Source organism: Opisthorchis viverrini, assembly GCF_000715545.1.
Source record: "Opisthorchis viverrini unplaced genomic scaffold opera_v5_44, whole genome shotgun sequence".
In the NCBI taxonomy this organism is placed as follows: domain Eukaryota; kingdom Metazoa; phylum Platyhelminthes; class Trematoda; order Opisthorchiida; family Opisthorchiidae; genus Opisthorchis; species Opisthorchis viverrini.
In genome coordinates, this window is record NW_008751700.1 from 1,989,333 (window position 1) to 2,003,463 (window position 14,131).

Below are 14,131 nucleotides of genomic sequence, written 5' to 3' on the forward strand. Positions count from 1 at the left end.
AAANATATATATATATATATATATATATATATGACTAAAAGGGAGAGTGAATTTCAATACGATTTCTCAAAAAAGAATGTCAGTCAATAATATCTCCCTAAAAATGGGAGAGCTAGACGGACAGACACGGTAATCTGAGGTGCTATTAAGCCATAGTAAGGCGAGCTTCCATGTGACGATTCAAATGATATAGGATCGGTTTATGTGGACGGCTGTTACGAGCGCTTTGTCAGACAACTTTGGGATGGTCTCATGATACCTCTTTTTGAAGTTTACACTAGTTCGCAACGCTGTATATAAGGACACATCCTGTTCTGACGTACTTCTGCTTGAGGATTCGTACTTCTCTCTCAGTTATCCTGCTCAGAATGACTATGAGGGTATATCTACACTACTTAGCACTAACTTCTTTTTCAGTTGGTTTTCGTCGGTTGCGAGTCAACTAACACATCATATAACCGACCAGAGTATGCTTTCATTACCTACGAAAGTTCTAAAAAGGTACTCATATCTGAGCACCTCAAAATGGGTGCTCTCCGTAAACACTCTGTACGCTTAATGCAAACTCATTTCAGAGTGCAGACTGGTTTTCAAAGCACGTATAGTTATGAGTTTTTCCCTTCATAAGAAGCATTTCTATCCCCATTCATCGCTGAGAGTGCGAAACCCGCTCCCGTCCACTCTCATGTTCTAATCATCACAATACAGCGCACGAACAGACGCAGATGTCCACGCAAAACAAAGTAAAAACCTACCAGCACCCGGTAAGGAACGAAAATGTAGGATACTTGATAAAATGGTAACTGTTCAACAATGACTGAACAGGATAATGGCAGTTTTATTCGTCACGTATTTAATCAGTCTGGTCTCAGCTCAGGTTGGTGAACGCTCGGTCACACTTTGGGTACTTATATTCCTGATTTGAAATTTGAGAAGGGGATAAGTGTAAATGATGCTCGTCTGGTCGCAAAAGAAAGCTCTGGATCCGCTAAGCGTGGACGAGTTCCTACTTAAAATCCGGCAAGCGGAAAAGAACGGGGTATATTACGGTTCGAAGTAGCCAATGACACTGAGCACACAACTGGCATATAACGCTACGGTCACGTAACGTCTTCTTTCTCTGATAGAAGACATACATACGAATAGCGCTGCGAATAGGTCATAAAGCAGCTGATCTAATGATTCTGCGATCAGCTGGTAATGCAGATAGGCTCTGTTGTAATGCACCAACAATGACTGATCTTTAGGGACCACCGTCGTCTTAGTTTAAAATCGACTGATTGACGGTTCCTGTTTTGTTGATCGGCCGGTTGCAGCAAACATGAAGCTATGATTGAAAGAAAAACTTAAAGGATGGAAATAGTCCTACATAACTATTGCATATCAAAACGGCCCAACATTCTTTAAAAGAAGCCTTGAAAAAAAATTGGAGACCACCTGACAGAAATCTGAATATCAGCCGATGTCTAGTTAAAATGTGTCAAGAAATAGGGAACTCTACATTTTATTCGCCACGGTCAGATATTCCTTGGGATAAGTTGACTCGACATCGAGAAATCTTTTGGAATTCCAAACATCATATTTAGCTGCCACTGGTTTTGTTCACCAATGATTCGGAGACATGGAGGCTGTAGTTGATAGTTGGTGAGCCAATACAAGGGTGTCAGTGGACTTTTCGGTGGGAAAACTGCGAGGGAAAGCTATGCATCGAGGAAACAACTTGAATGCATGCGTACCGTTGAGCGGGCCATGTCTGACAATGCCTCTGAGAATTGAGGTCCCGATTGAGGGGGAGACGGCGATGGCCAGTGCACCTGCGTTCGCTGGCAATGGCTTCCATACTTGGCTGCCAAGTCATTGCTTAACTTCCTCAGGCTCTTTTCCACCACTTTTCCGACACTTTCGGATTTCTACCAAATCAGCGCAAAATTGTATCGAGACATCGAGTGAAACATGTCAAGATATCGGAAAATGGGAAAGGCATAGAAATATTTTCCAGGTTATGGAGTACTGTCTTACAGTTCCCTTCAGCCAGTACCAACGTAGGAGAAATCCAAGTGTCATAAAATAGCCTTTTTGGAATTGGATACAGAAAGGAATGAAAAGAACAGCACTGCTAATAGCAGCCTGGAACAACCAATTAATGTTCGGAAGAATGCTTGCGAGCAGGTCATGGAGAGCAGTGCAATGAAAATTCTGACCTCCCGCAATATTACTAGATAGAAAAATCGAGAAATATAAAGATACAAATACGGATCAAATCGTATCACCGGCCTGATCAGTAAAAATGGTGTCCGGTCTCTGATTCAGCGTCGGTGTGTTCTCTCGTGTCTCAGTTGACAACTGGTTTTCTGAGCCACGCTCAAATTTGAACAAAACTCCGTACAATTCACCTCCAAGTCGTCGCGCGAGCCAGGCATTCTTGATCACAGCAACTTTCAAACTGTCCACACGGAACCGTGCATACAGATTGGTATGAACCGCCCGTCCCATTCCCTCAATCACAATGAGATCAACCTTTTTTTGAAGAGAATAAACGCAGTAGAGCAATGGTGCTATATTTAATGAAGAACGCACCTAGAACAGTTCACTCAGAGTACAATCAAGGTAAATAGTGCAAAATCGTACAAAAACAGGGGCGTTGGAAAAACCCAGATAAAACCAAAACACGAGCGATGGTTCATCAATGGGTTTCATACCATTGGTTGATGTTCAGTAGTTCAGACACTGGAAACGATTCTTTGCCTCAGGATCGAGTGTGGAGTTGGTGTCTTCAGTGGAAACACCTAATCAGTTTCCATCTCTGAGGCAAGAAATTGCCCCAGTTCTCAACGGACGGAATATGCACTACAAGGTGTCTGACATGCATAAGGACTAGTGTGGACAAGCAATGTGTGATCAAATGATAGTTGAAAACGTATCAGATTATTTGAAAAATGTGTGACCGACACTGTGTGTTTTCCGAATAAAAATAATGATGGGCAACCTCATGGAATTTGTAGGAAACTTGACATACTTCAATGAGGTTTGCAGCTATTTCTATCTGAATGTTTTATTGAGTTGAACAATTTGCAGCCTGTCGCCGGTTTTAGGATTTTATTGACACACTTAAGTCGCTAGACCTGGTTGATTTAATAAATGTCGCCTGTTAAACGCAAAAGTTTTGCAAAATTTTCGACCTCAACTCCTTCCACACATAAAGGAATGCTTTTTCATTTGTTCACCTAAAATGTCGGAGAACCTGTTCTAGCGGTATGCCGACCTCGTTCCTAAGATTTATAAATTATCTGTTGAGTTGATGAACACAACTTTGTACGGGACAGTATTCTTCATAGTATCGGTGACCGCGTTAATCTGACAGCGTGGACTCAGGCGTTGTGGCGTGGAACATCGGTACCCAGATCAGCAAGGAAGGAGGCGATTCTAGTGTGTTTAAAGTTGAAATCAACAGTGCTTTCCACGTTTGATATAACCAGTACGCACGACATCCTAAATCATGAAAAACCCTCCACTGTGACTTAAACGACGTCGAAATCGCGTTTTATAAACAGAGAACCGAAACACCTGAACTGCCTAAATTAGTTGGGGACTCTATGTAAAATGATCGGTTTCCCTTAGTCAGTGCTTCAGGTGCTTCGTCGTCATCCTCATTGTCAGCTGTAAGAACCGCGTACTTGTCGTACAGTGCTTGTAGCTGCCATAGTTTTGTTCACCGACGATTTGGGAGGTTGGGCTGGTAGCTGCGCATTGGAGGCTGATATATTGGTGGGTAAATACAGAACTGTCAGTGGACTGTTAAGTGAGGGAATTGGGAAGAGAGCTATGTTTTGAAGGCAATAGCTTGTATGCACGGGCGCCACTGAGGGTGCGACTGGGCCATGTCTGATAATGTGTCCAACCATTGATGTGGCCCGTCTCGGGGTCTCCATCCAGGAAGACGGCAATGACCAGCGTAGCTGAGTTTGCTGGTAATGGCTTTTATACTTCGCTGCCAAGTAATTGTTTGACAGCCTCTGGATGGTTTCAACCACAGGTGTATGATAAACAACCAACGCCTCAGTAAAGACGGATGTGTTTCGAGGAAACGAGTAAAGCCGAAAACAGGTGTCAGGCACAATGGTTGGCTGAGACCAGATTACCAAGCATCAACGGCAACAGCAGGAAGTAGTTCCAAAGGACCGGGTGGTTAAGATCATTCCTTGAATGCTACTCCCACGATCGCGGCGCTGTCTAACCACTCCGACAGTCCTCTTGCGGTTGCACATGGGTGTATTAGGGATAGAAGTGTGTCCCCAATAAAAATCGGGAAGCGTTTAGGACCCAACCTCATGAAATTTGAGGATCCTGATTTTTTTAGGTACTATTCCGTTCACAATACGGTATCCCCGCTGTAACCTGTTCACTGCGATGACCAAAATTGAGGAAGATCTCAATACAGATAACCAAAGGAGACAACGAACATTATAAGAGAATTCGGAATGTTCGGGGCCTCCTTAAGTCGACTGGTCAGAGCTTTAGCACATACAGTCTCCATCAACAATATGAGAAAAAATCACGGGCAACAGCATTAGTAGTCAAGAAGACGTTTCACAACCGAGAAACCACAAAGTTTATTTACTTGTACTTGAAGCCCTGAATTTAAAAAAATATAGGGGAATGAAGAAGATATCTAGTACAGTACGTATTCCGAAGTGCCCAAACCTTCAAAGGCTGTCAGATAATCTGGACAAAAGCTCACTGTATCCGACTAATCGCATCTTAAGATAACGGCATTAGCCGTTTCGGACGGACGATAGGCGGACCGCAACAAGAAAATAAACTCTATGTAAGCTCTTTCACGCGTCCACTTGAAGTTTGCCTCACTTGGGAGGAGGCTATCAGATGTCATGTCCAACAACCATACAAAAACATAACCCCAACTTTGGCCCGATACACACGCCCCATGTTACTCAGTGATATGCTTGTTTGATACCATAAGTAAAGCAAATTGGAAACCATGATTCAGGTCTTCGAGATTCAGAGCAAATTTGCATAATCGAATGCATCGCGCCATGCAGCATGATCAGCAGCATGATTCGAGTACAACATTTTCCAACATCCTTCTCACTGTGTGTGGTGTGTACACATGGCGCTGATCCGGCACCCAACAAATTGTGAAGAGTTGGTCAATGCAACCTCCATTTGATCGAAATCCTGATAGATGCTCATGGTTTAGGGTGTTGCGTGCCGCCGAGGCGACGAAGAACCAGTGATACCAGAAGTCTTGTTGCGATGAAGTGAAACTGACATCAATGTAGTCACTTCATTCACTGCGGCTAGCTTCATCGAAGACGAATGCCACCATCATTTGCTCCTTGTCTGGGATGGTCTCTCTATCTAAGATAGACCTAAACAGGTTAGAAAACCACTGAAGGAGGAATTCGCCGCCGTTCTCAAACAAACCAGTTTGGAAGGTCGTCAGGACTAGGAATATGGAGACACTCGAACATTACTGAAGCTGAAGGGCACTTAATGACTACAATCCATGTTTCTGTCAAAGGCCGATCGCGTGAATATGAACTAGCAGTTGGCCAAATGAATTGCTATTCAAGCTATTCTGCCCCATGGTCTAAACATTATTCTTTGCTTGGAACCAGAGAGTCATTATGGTCCTTTACAGTTCCAATGACCCTCGAGGATCTCTCTAGAGGAGCTAATGAAACAACCTGCAAACACTTCCTTCGTTTTTCATTTTTTCCACATCGACCTGGATCCACCAGGCTTCTCGGTCTTCTTGGACACTCAGATTTACCTGGTACCAGGTCAAGCGGAGTTGTGGTACGGGACGCAAGGAGTTTGTTAGCAGGCTTTCCGCAGAGCCACGACCCTATCAGAGTCCCAATACTTGGAAAAGACCAGCTGGTACATGGGCACTCGGCACAATTTCGGATATCTCGTCCTAGTGATAGTATATTACATCGGATCAGCAGGTAGTCCTTAAGGAAGTAGGTTTTGATACATCTGCTTGATTTTGGGGTTCACGAGCTTCCCAGTTGCCACACGATGTGTGCATTCTGCGTGAACCAGAGAAGCTTAGTGAACAGGAGCAACACACAGAAGTCCCAACAAGTAGTCCAGAAGGAGTGTCAGGAAGTGATCGGGTCTCGCAATCGGCAATTAATGTGGTCCATCAGGGTTCGGGGGTAGTTCTCTGGAGGGTAACACGTATTGAAACGCCTTCTGTTGTTTCTGGTGTTACAAACGAGCAGTCTGTGATCAGTACACATCCGCAGTAAGCACTCCCCATTATTCCTGAGTTTGTGTACAATCTAGGACGACTTACCCAACTAAGACTCGGCAGTGTTAACCCTACCGACCTGTGCGTCCATGTCATCAGCGGCCAGAGCGATGTCTGAGAAGTTGCACTGCGTACAATAACTGTCTCTGACTGATTCAAAGCTACAGTCCATCGGGATGACTTACTGCTTTACGGCGACATCCTCTTGAAGAGGAATGAAATGGCTACAAGAAAATCCTGGATCACTGCTTCCCACGATATTGAGACAGATACAATAAACAAGGAGTATTGGACCTCTCTTTCTCGACATTCTTTCAGAGGCGCTCCCAAACGGACCACACAAGGGTGCGTATCAACAAGTATCCAAGCATCGGCTGAACGGTTCAACACAGTACCGAACCCGGTGTATCCGACGGAAGAGGCCTGCAAACCAAAACGGCTGCACAGCCAAAAGCGAAAAATAGCTAGGGCGCAATCAGTTCAATTACAGTAATTGAGTCCTGGATTCAGCGTACGAACAGCAGCCGCCTGTTGTTCTGTTTGCTTCATTGCTTCAAGCAGCTAAGAAGACGGGTTTGAAAACTGATTTCGAGGTATTTAAGATTGTTCACTAAAGACGGACGCGTAGAAGCTCAGCGTGATGTAAGGAAATAGAGTGGTCAGGTCTAGTGCTGAGATTTGTTAGACGTGTAATCACAACGTAGTGAGACAGGAGAGAAGGAGCATGTGGTAATCAAAGGAACACGTCAGTAGCGGCATCCTTTTTCTTAGATATCTTTCTGTATTCAGCAAAACGGCCGGACTGACAAGACCACGCGACCGCCGATGTCCCATGGCTGTATTTTTAGCAACGAGTTTCATGGTGACTTCGAACACGCTTAAGTGGGCGATAGAATCCAGTGCAGCGAAACAATTATCACTTCTGTGGGTAGGCTGCAGCTGAGGTACCCGAAAACTTCACGGTAAACTGTACAGCGGACGCCTGCCGTTTAAATCCGTGGACGGGTTGAAAAAAGCCACACGTATGAACGATAGGGAGATGCTATCGGAGCAAATGTTTTGGTTATTCGCCACAGTTCCACTTTCGAACGTGCATATAAAGCGCAGTCATCCGCAAAAACCAGCATTCAGATGTCTCACTTGCGCAGCTTCATTTTGGCCGTTAAGTATTTCGAGCTGAAGAGGTGGTTGACTAAATGTCACTGGTTCGGAACACCATCCATCCGTACAAGTTGTAGTCAGATAAATTGAACAAAGTTGGAGCCGCATGCAGGGCGGTTCAACAGGTACATACTCCGGCCTTCATTACGGAGTGAAAGGAACAGCTGAGCTTTTGGAGAGCGATCACAGCAGAGTTAGACAGCACGACGTGAAACGACACAATGACTGGGTTGAGGCAGTCGAACAGAGTTTGATAGACGTACTGTGGTATTTTAAGGCCCGTAATCCATAATTACGGGCAATGCTTGTCTGGCATGGTAACGTCACAGAAGAGCTTCAGTAAAGTGGCCAGAGTGAACAACCAGATACATGCTCAGATCCCGGTAAGAACGGGCAGACCATTTTCAGTACATTACAATGGCGAGCAGGCTATGTTCATTTCTTGGCGGTCAGTGTATGCAGAATATAGATTAAGCGAACTGACCGATTCAGAGCAATAATTACAGACAAAACCCGCTGGTGAAACCAGCCCGTTCACCATATACTGAAAAGGGTTTGGGCGTCCCAGCCCTTCTTTGAGTCCGCTGTTCCCGTGTGGATGAAATGTCGGTGGAATTCAGCGGTACAACATTGATAGGTATGAGGGTGTGTAATGCTACACAACATGTGTGCACTTGATCGTGAGTACCAAAAACATTGCTTCAAAAATCCATTCTCCCCAGTAAGCTCCATTTAACACACAGGGCGAGTCACTCTGAATAACAAGTATCAAGGCTCAAGACTCAACAGTTTCTTGCGAAAAACCAACCTAATTGATTCAAAGTGATGTACTGCTTTATTTTAGCAACTCAAGAACCGCTACGACCTTTGGCGCGCGAGAAAATGTTAAATAACGAACCCTGAACAAAAACAGGAAACGTTATTACCTGTTCACGTTTGATCAACTGCACCAAAGTACTCGCTGTCAATCGTAGATCCAAACACGGTCCGATTTGCCCATTCTCCGTGACCAACAGATGTTTAGTGTCCAGAGCTCGCGCCACGGATGGTTCATGAGCAGCAATAAGGCGTAGAAGTATTTCCAGTTCCTCGAAAGTAACATCATTTATGGCCGGAGCTGCAGAAAACGTAGAATGTGGTAGCCAGGGCTTCACACAACAACACTCCAACTCTAATACATAAAGTTCCAGAAGGCGAATGTCATAAATGATTGCAAGCTTCGCTATTCATATTATATATAGCAAGGGCGTTTTGGCAAACATAGTCATTCACGCAGCAGAGATGTTTACGTGCTTGAATTGGCCTATTCTAGTGGCTGTGATGGAAATATTATGTTGCAGGCACGACGTCCATTCAGGGCATACGGGGGCATATTGTTTTCGCACTACAAGTACTGGTAGGCATACGAAGAGTTCGCCCTGTTTAAGAACGGTCAGGTGCAATTTGGGCGTGGGTTAAATCGAAGAGATACACGCGGCTGCCTTAAAATGGTACCTCTACAGCAGTCGTGTCGCTCAACGGGCTCGTCTCCAGTACGGGTTACTTTTACTCTGTAGTCAGTCCATATTGTGGTGGCATGGGACTGCCGCACAGATCGATTCAACACACACTGAGAAAAGTCCTTCGGATTGGCGCCAACCAAAGGGTGGAGGATGTTGACTTGAGAGGAACAAGTAGGAGACAATCCCTGTGAAGTTCCCTATAGTTGGCTGGGGATATTTCAAGATGCAAACCGCGAACGAGATCAATCCCCCTCGTGTTGGGGGATTTTAAGCGAATAGTTTGACTGGGAGGTCGGAAGTATAGGTACTTTCAGACGTGTCTAATAGCTTAGTAATAAGGCCCACATCTTTCTCGTTTTTTGTTTCTCTTTAGATTGAAGGGAAACTTGACAATGAGGCGTTAGGGCTAACCCTTGGAACAAAGATTATGACAGATTGGTCAATCAGATGGAACTGTTAGCCTTCGGCTGCATAAATCCCGGATTTACATGTGGGCATTTCGTGAGATGTTATGTTGGACGGAAAACTTGGTCAAATACATTTGAACATTTACCCATTCAAAACATCAGGGCCCGAGGTTCGGAAACCGCTTACCTGAATTAGCTGCTAGGATCACCTTACTTCCTCGGCTGATAAATTCCAAAGCCAATGGAAGGACACCCAGTATGACGTCTGGACCACTGTTATCACAAAATATAAGTACACAACGATAGGCTTGTTTGTCAGACCGAATGGCTTCGATCCACTTGTCGTAGTCATCTACCAGCCAAGGTCGAGGCTAGGGGAGCGAGCAAACCAAACAAACAATGCTTTTGGTATTAAATGGGAAGGTTTCAACAAACAGTACCAAGAAACTACAACTGGAAACTATAGGAACATCACGAGTACTATATGGATAAACGAAGCTGTCAGAAAAAGGCGACGCAAACAGAATAAGGTACGGAACTTAGCATGACGATCTAACTCGTAGTGTGAAAGGCACTCATCAAAACGTTCAAGTAAAGATTAATGCTACCCATGTAACGGAAGACACTATTGATGAGGCATGCGAACAGTCCGGTTTTCTCAAAGCTCCGCCCTGCGTCTAACGGAAGGTGAAGTTTGTTACGGAAGTTGTGAAACTGCTTCGCAGTGTTCGTTTACAACGGCATGGTAGTCAATGAATATCCATGAAAGTTCAAGGCGTGTGCGAATGTTCACTTTTTGAAAACCATGTGCATATCGGACGTTTGCTTTCTTATCCAACAATAAGCGACTGCTTATTTGGTATTTACTGATAAACAACTTCGCCGCGGAGTAATATCATATTTACATCCCTATGAGATTTCATCATATTTGGAGTGGTTGGATTGTTGTTGAAGTTGCTCACCGACACAAAAAGAGCATCGTTTTCTGGTCGGACCAGTAAGTAACCGACCGAGTTCCAAAGCGTTGAAAACAGAGGTCCTACAGACAGGCTGCTGCTCTGTTTACCAAGATAGCTGCCACGCTCGGTAAACAAACCAACAGTCGTCTGATTCACAACCAGTGAACGCACCCGGGCTACCAGCACTTCGTACACATTGTCAACAATTTCGGGTACTGTATGCTCAAAACATGTGGTGGGTTGGATATGCCAGTAAGCCTCGACACGAAAACTACAGTAGTACCTCCGTGAATTGCGTCATCTCACGTAGCGTAACCTAAGACCACCAACTAAACATCCACGAGCTTGGGCACTAGCAAGGCAGAAAGACAGACGGACTGTCAGATTCATGAGTATAAATGCGGCAAACGGCATTAGGAAATAAGGGAGAATAGCAGTCAATAGTTAACCAAAGCCCGTTTGAGAAAAAGGACCGGAACGTCTGCAGTAGCTAAGCAAGGTAGTACGACGAAGAGGAGCAACCTTTATTGAAAACAACAAGTATTAACTTGTAAGCTAATTGTTAAGCTCAGCGAGCAAAGCAACGACCACCCGATCCACAAGCAATAAACGTATCCGAGCTACCATATACAAACGCACCACCTGAAGATGCACAAAGGAAAACACTAACCGGAATTTTGGACAACGTCACCTCCATATTGGGTACACCAAACTTATCCGTTCGGGCTTCACGGAAAAACTTTACCGTTTCTTCTGCGCCCCAATCGAAGACGTTACCACCGAGCAGAGCCCGAACCAACGACATCTGCCTATCGGCCCATGACAGCTGGGATAGCTGCTTGAGGAACGAGGGAAATTCTTGGAGGGCTGAATGATTTTCTAGCTTTGAAAATGAAGAGCAAAAAAGGAGGTTGATTTTATAGAAATATTGGGATAATTTACACTTGAACAACTTTGGTTGTGGAAGCTGTGCAGGTCGATTCCATTTACAAACCGCCCCTAAAATAGGATACCCTGCGTTCAATTGCAATCCCTTATAACTTCATCGGCAACCGCATCCGGCCCCTGGGAAAGCAAGGTGACAATGGACAACGGACAATGGAGATATGTTAGACACGTATATTCTCCTACATGTCAAAACAAGTTAGACGTGACTGGTTGCATGCTCTCAGTACATTCAGCTTGATCGCATACCGAGGACAGAATCAAAGAGTCTGACACAGATCCACACAGAATATATATTAGAGGCTCCACCGTGCCCAGCGCTGGAATGACATTAGAAAACAGGCGAACCGAAATGAACCACTAGTATGGACCTGTTTACTGGAGTCAAATACGACACGTGCAGTATATTATGCCAGACGAATAACAAGGTTGCGAAGAAGGTAACTTCAGGTATCTCACCTTTTTCTGGATACAAAAAGGGTCACCAAAGCCGAATTCCCGAAGAAAATGTTGCTGAGCGGACAACAGACTGCGGACTGTCAGAGCACCCGAGCTACTTGGATTTTTACCGAGCTCGTGAAGATATCCAATATAGCGATCAGCGTATTGATGAGATCGCTCTGACGCATCCGGCATGGTTTCGCATTGACTTTCCTCCGCTTTTACTCGATGCCTTTCAACACCGCGCTGTTTCACGTATGTTTAGTGGAGAGCAGAAAATAGAGGGAAATGAAAGAAACTTGAAGGATATGGAGATGAAAAACCAACGACCCAGCACTTTGCTGTCGTGACAGAACTTATATTGCGACACATGTTGCTATTCGTATACGGAGCTCTTTAATGAACAACGTCCAAAGCTTTACATGAGCGCGCACTTGGTAGTGTTACGAAATACGAGCGGCTCCGGTTGGTCACCTACTTATCCACCAAGCTTAGCAATTTGTCACTGGTCGAGGAAACACAATCAGTGCGCTTGTAGGGCGGACAGCAAAAAAGATACACTGCAAACTAAATGTTTGCAACCCTTTACCGCATTGCTTAGAGAAGGAACCGACAGGTGTAAAGTCAGGACCTTCGGGTATATGATGTGGCTGTGACAAATATGCACTACAGAGCCAGCAAATCGACAGTTTCGATGGATAGTATAGCATAGAAAAGTTGCACTACTCGCTCTCAGTTCGAATAGTGCAAGAATGCATTTTCGTTCAATGAGGGGGGTACTGTGAAACCGAAAACTAGCGGTACCATCGAAATACTACGTAATAAACACAGCGGATTAGACTTCTGAAGGAACTATACAGCGAGACATGTCAGACCATAATCCTAGGCCTCCACAACATGAGAAAAAGTCCAAGAATGAAATCTAAAAAAAAACAAGCGGATTCGATCATATTCAAGGGTAGGATTAAAGGTGGAAGGATAGTTAGAACATGTCACCACCGAGCGCCACACAAAACCCACTTCAATCTTACAGCTTGTGTTTCGTGGTTTGAACCTATTCCCGGCAACTCGACTGACCCTGTCTAGGCTTGGGCGACTTTGCCGTATATCAGCCCTCGTGCTCTTTTAGGTGACCTGACAGCTGGACGACTTTTTTACAGGAAAAATGAAATTGGATGTGCTGGTAGACATATGGAGGCAAAAGAATACATATTATTCAATTAGAAAGCTCGATCCCGATGAATAAAAGTTCTGTCGCTCCAGTACGTCTGAAGTTTGACACTCGGCAAGGGTAGGATTAAAGGTGGAAGGATAGTTAGAACATGTCACCACCGAGCGCCACACAAAACCCACTTCAATCTTACAGCTTGTGTTTCGTGGTTTGAACCTATTCCCGGCAACTCGACTGACCCTGTCTAGGCTTGGGCGACTTTGCCGTATATCAGCCCTCGTGCTCTTTTAGGTGACCTGACAGCTGGACGACTTTTTTACAGGAAAAATGAAATTGGATGTGCTGGTAGACATATGGAGGCAAAAGAATACATATTATTCAATTAGAAAGCTCGATCCCGATGAATAAAAGTTCTGTCGCTCCAGTACGTCTGAAGTTTGACACTCGGGCAGAAATCGAATCGGGCGGTTTACAAAGGAGCGGGTGAGAGTTGAGAGAAGAGAATCAAGAAAATAAATATGAAAAGGAAAAACCTACCTCCAAACAGGCAAGCCAGTATGTACGGGCTTCCTCGTCTTGCGTAAGGTCCCACGTGTCCGGAGTGTAGCGAGTCGGGTGTTCTAATAGGGGTAATGGCTCTAATGAGTGACCCAGCACGCGATCCAGTTCAAGGTAGCTAGAATCCATTGGGATACGTCGCAACGATAAGGAATGGCGAATGCGGGTTTTTCTCTCCGCCTTACCACTTCCATCATCTTCATTCACCTCGATCGATAAACCATTGAATTCCGATTCAGGTATCTCTGGTAGATCGAAATTACGATGAGAAGGACTCTCGAAATTCGTATTCAGATGAGCCGGACTAGGAGGACCGAGCTGACCATCATCGATCAGAGTCAAACTATTTTCCCGACAACGAATTCGAAATTTTCCAACAGCTTCACGCGAACCAGCAACGTAATTCTCGGACCATACAGTTTTTGATTCGTCCGAATCATTCGCTGCTTTAATAAAAGCTCCGATTGCTCCTAAATAGCCCTCGTGTCGTAGGAACAGGGCACGATGAGCGCCGGCAGACCAAAAGTTCACCGCAAACGTGATTAGCTTAAAGTGGAGGATAGAGAAGCATATACTTACATGGATCACGTCGCATTCGTAAATGCGAAAAAGTATAGAGCATACCGGAAATCGGAATGTAATGTTACACCCCACAGTCACAGAAACCGAAAGGCAACAGTGCCAGAAATCCTTAAATGTAAGTATATATA

The 14,131-nt window shown here is 44.7% G+C and overlaps 2 protein-coding genes across 2 annotated transcripts in view; one reads left to right on the forward strand and one right to left on the reverse strand.

Moving 5' to 3' along the window:
- Positions 1-2,041: 2,041 nt before the first annotated feature.
- Positions 2,042-14,131, reverse strand: part of T265_03218 (hypothetical protein) — a gene marked incomplete at both ends in the record, with an annotated part of 31,699 nt that continues 19,609 nt past the window's right edge. The window contains 6 exons of the mRNA XM_009167637.1: positions 2,042-2,517; positions 8,365-8,555; positions 9,535-9,718; positions 10,977-11,189; positions 11,711-11,938; positions 13,401-13,967. Coding sequence (XP_009165901.1) covers positions 2,257-2,517; positions 8,365-8,555; positions 9,535-9,718; positions 10,977-11,189; positions 11,711-11,938; positions 13,401-13,967 — 1,644 coding nt within the window. The remainder of the gene's footprint in view (positions 2,518-8,364; positions 8,556-9,534; positions 9,719-10,976; positions 11,190-11,710; positions 11,939-13,400; positions 13,968-14,131) is intronic.
- T265_03217 (hypothetical protein) lies at positions 11,617-12,042 on the forward strand (the record flags this gene model as incomplete). Its single annotated transcript, XM_009167636.1, has 1 exon — positions 11,617-12,042. One exon carries the CDS (start codon positions 11,617-11,619, stop codon positions 12,040-12,042), a length of 426 nt encoding a protein of 141 aa, XP_009165900.1.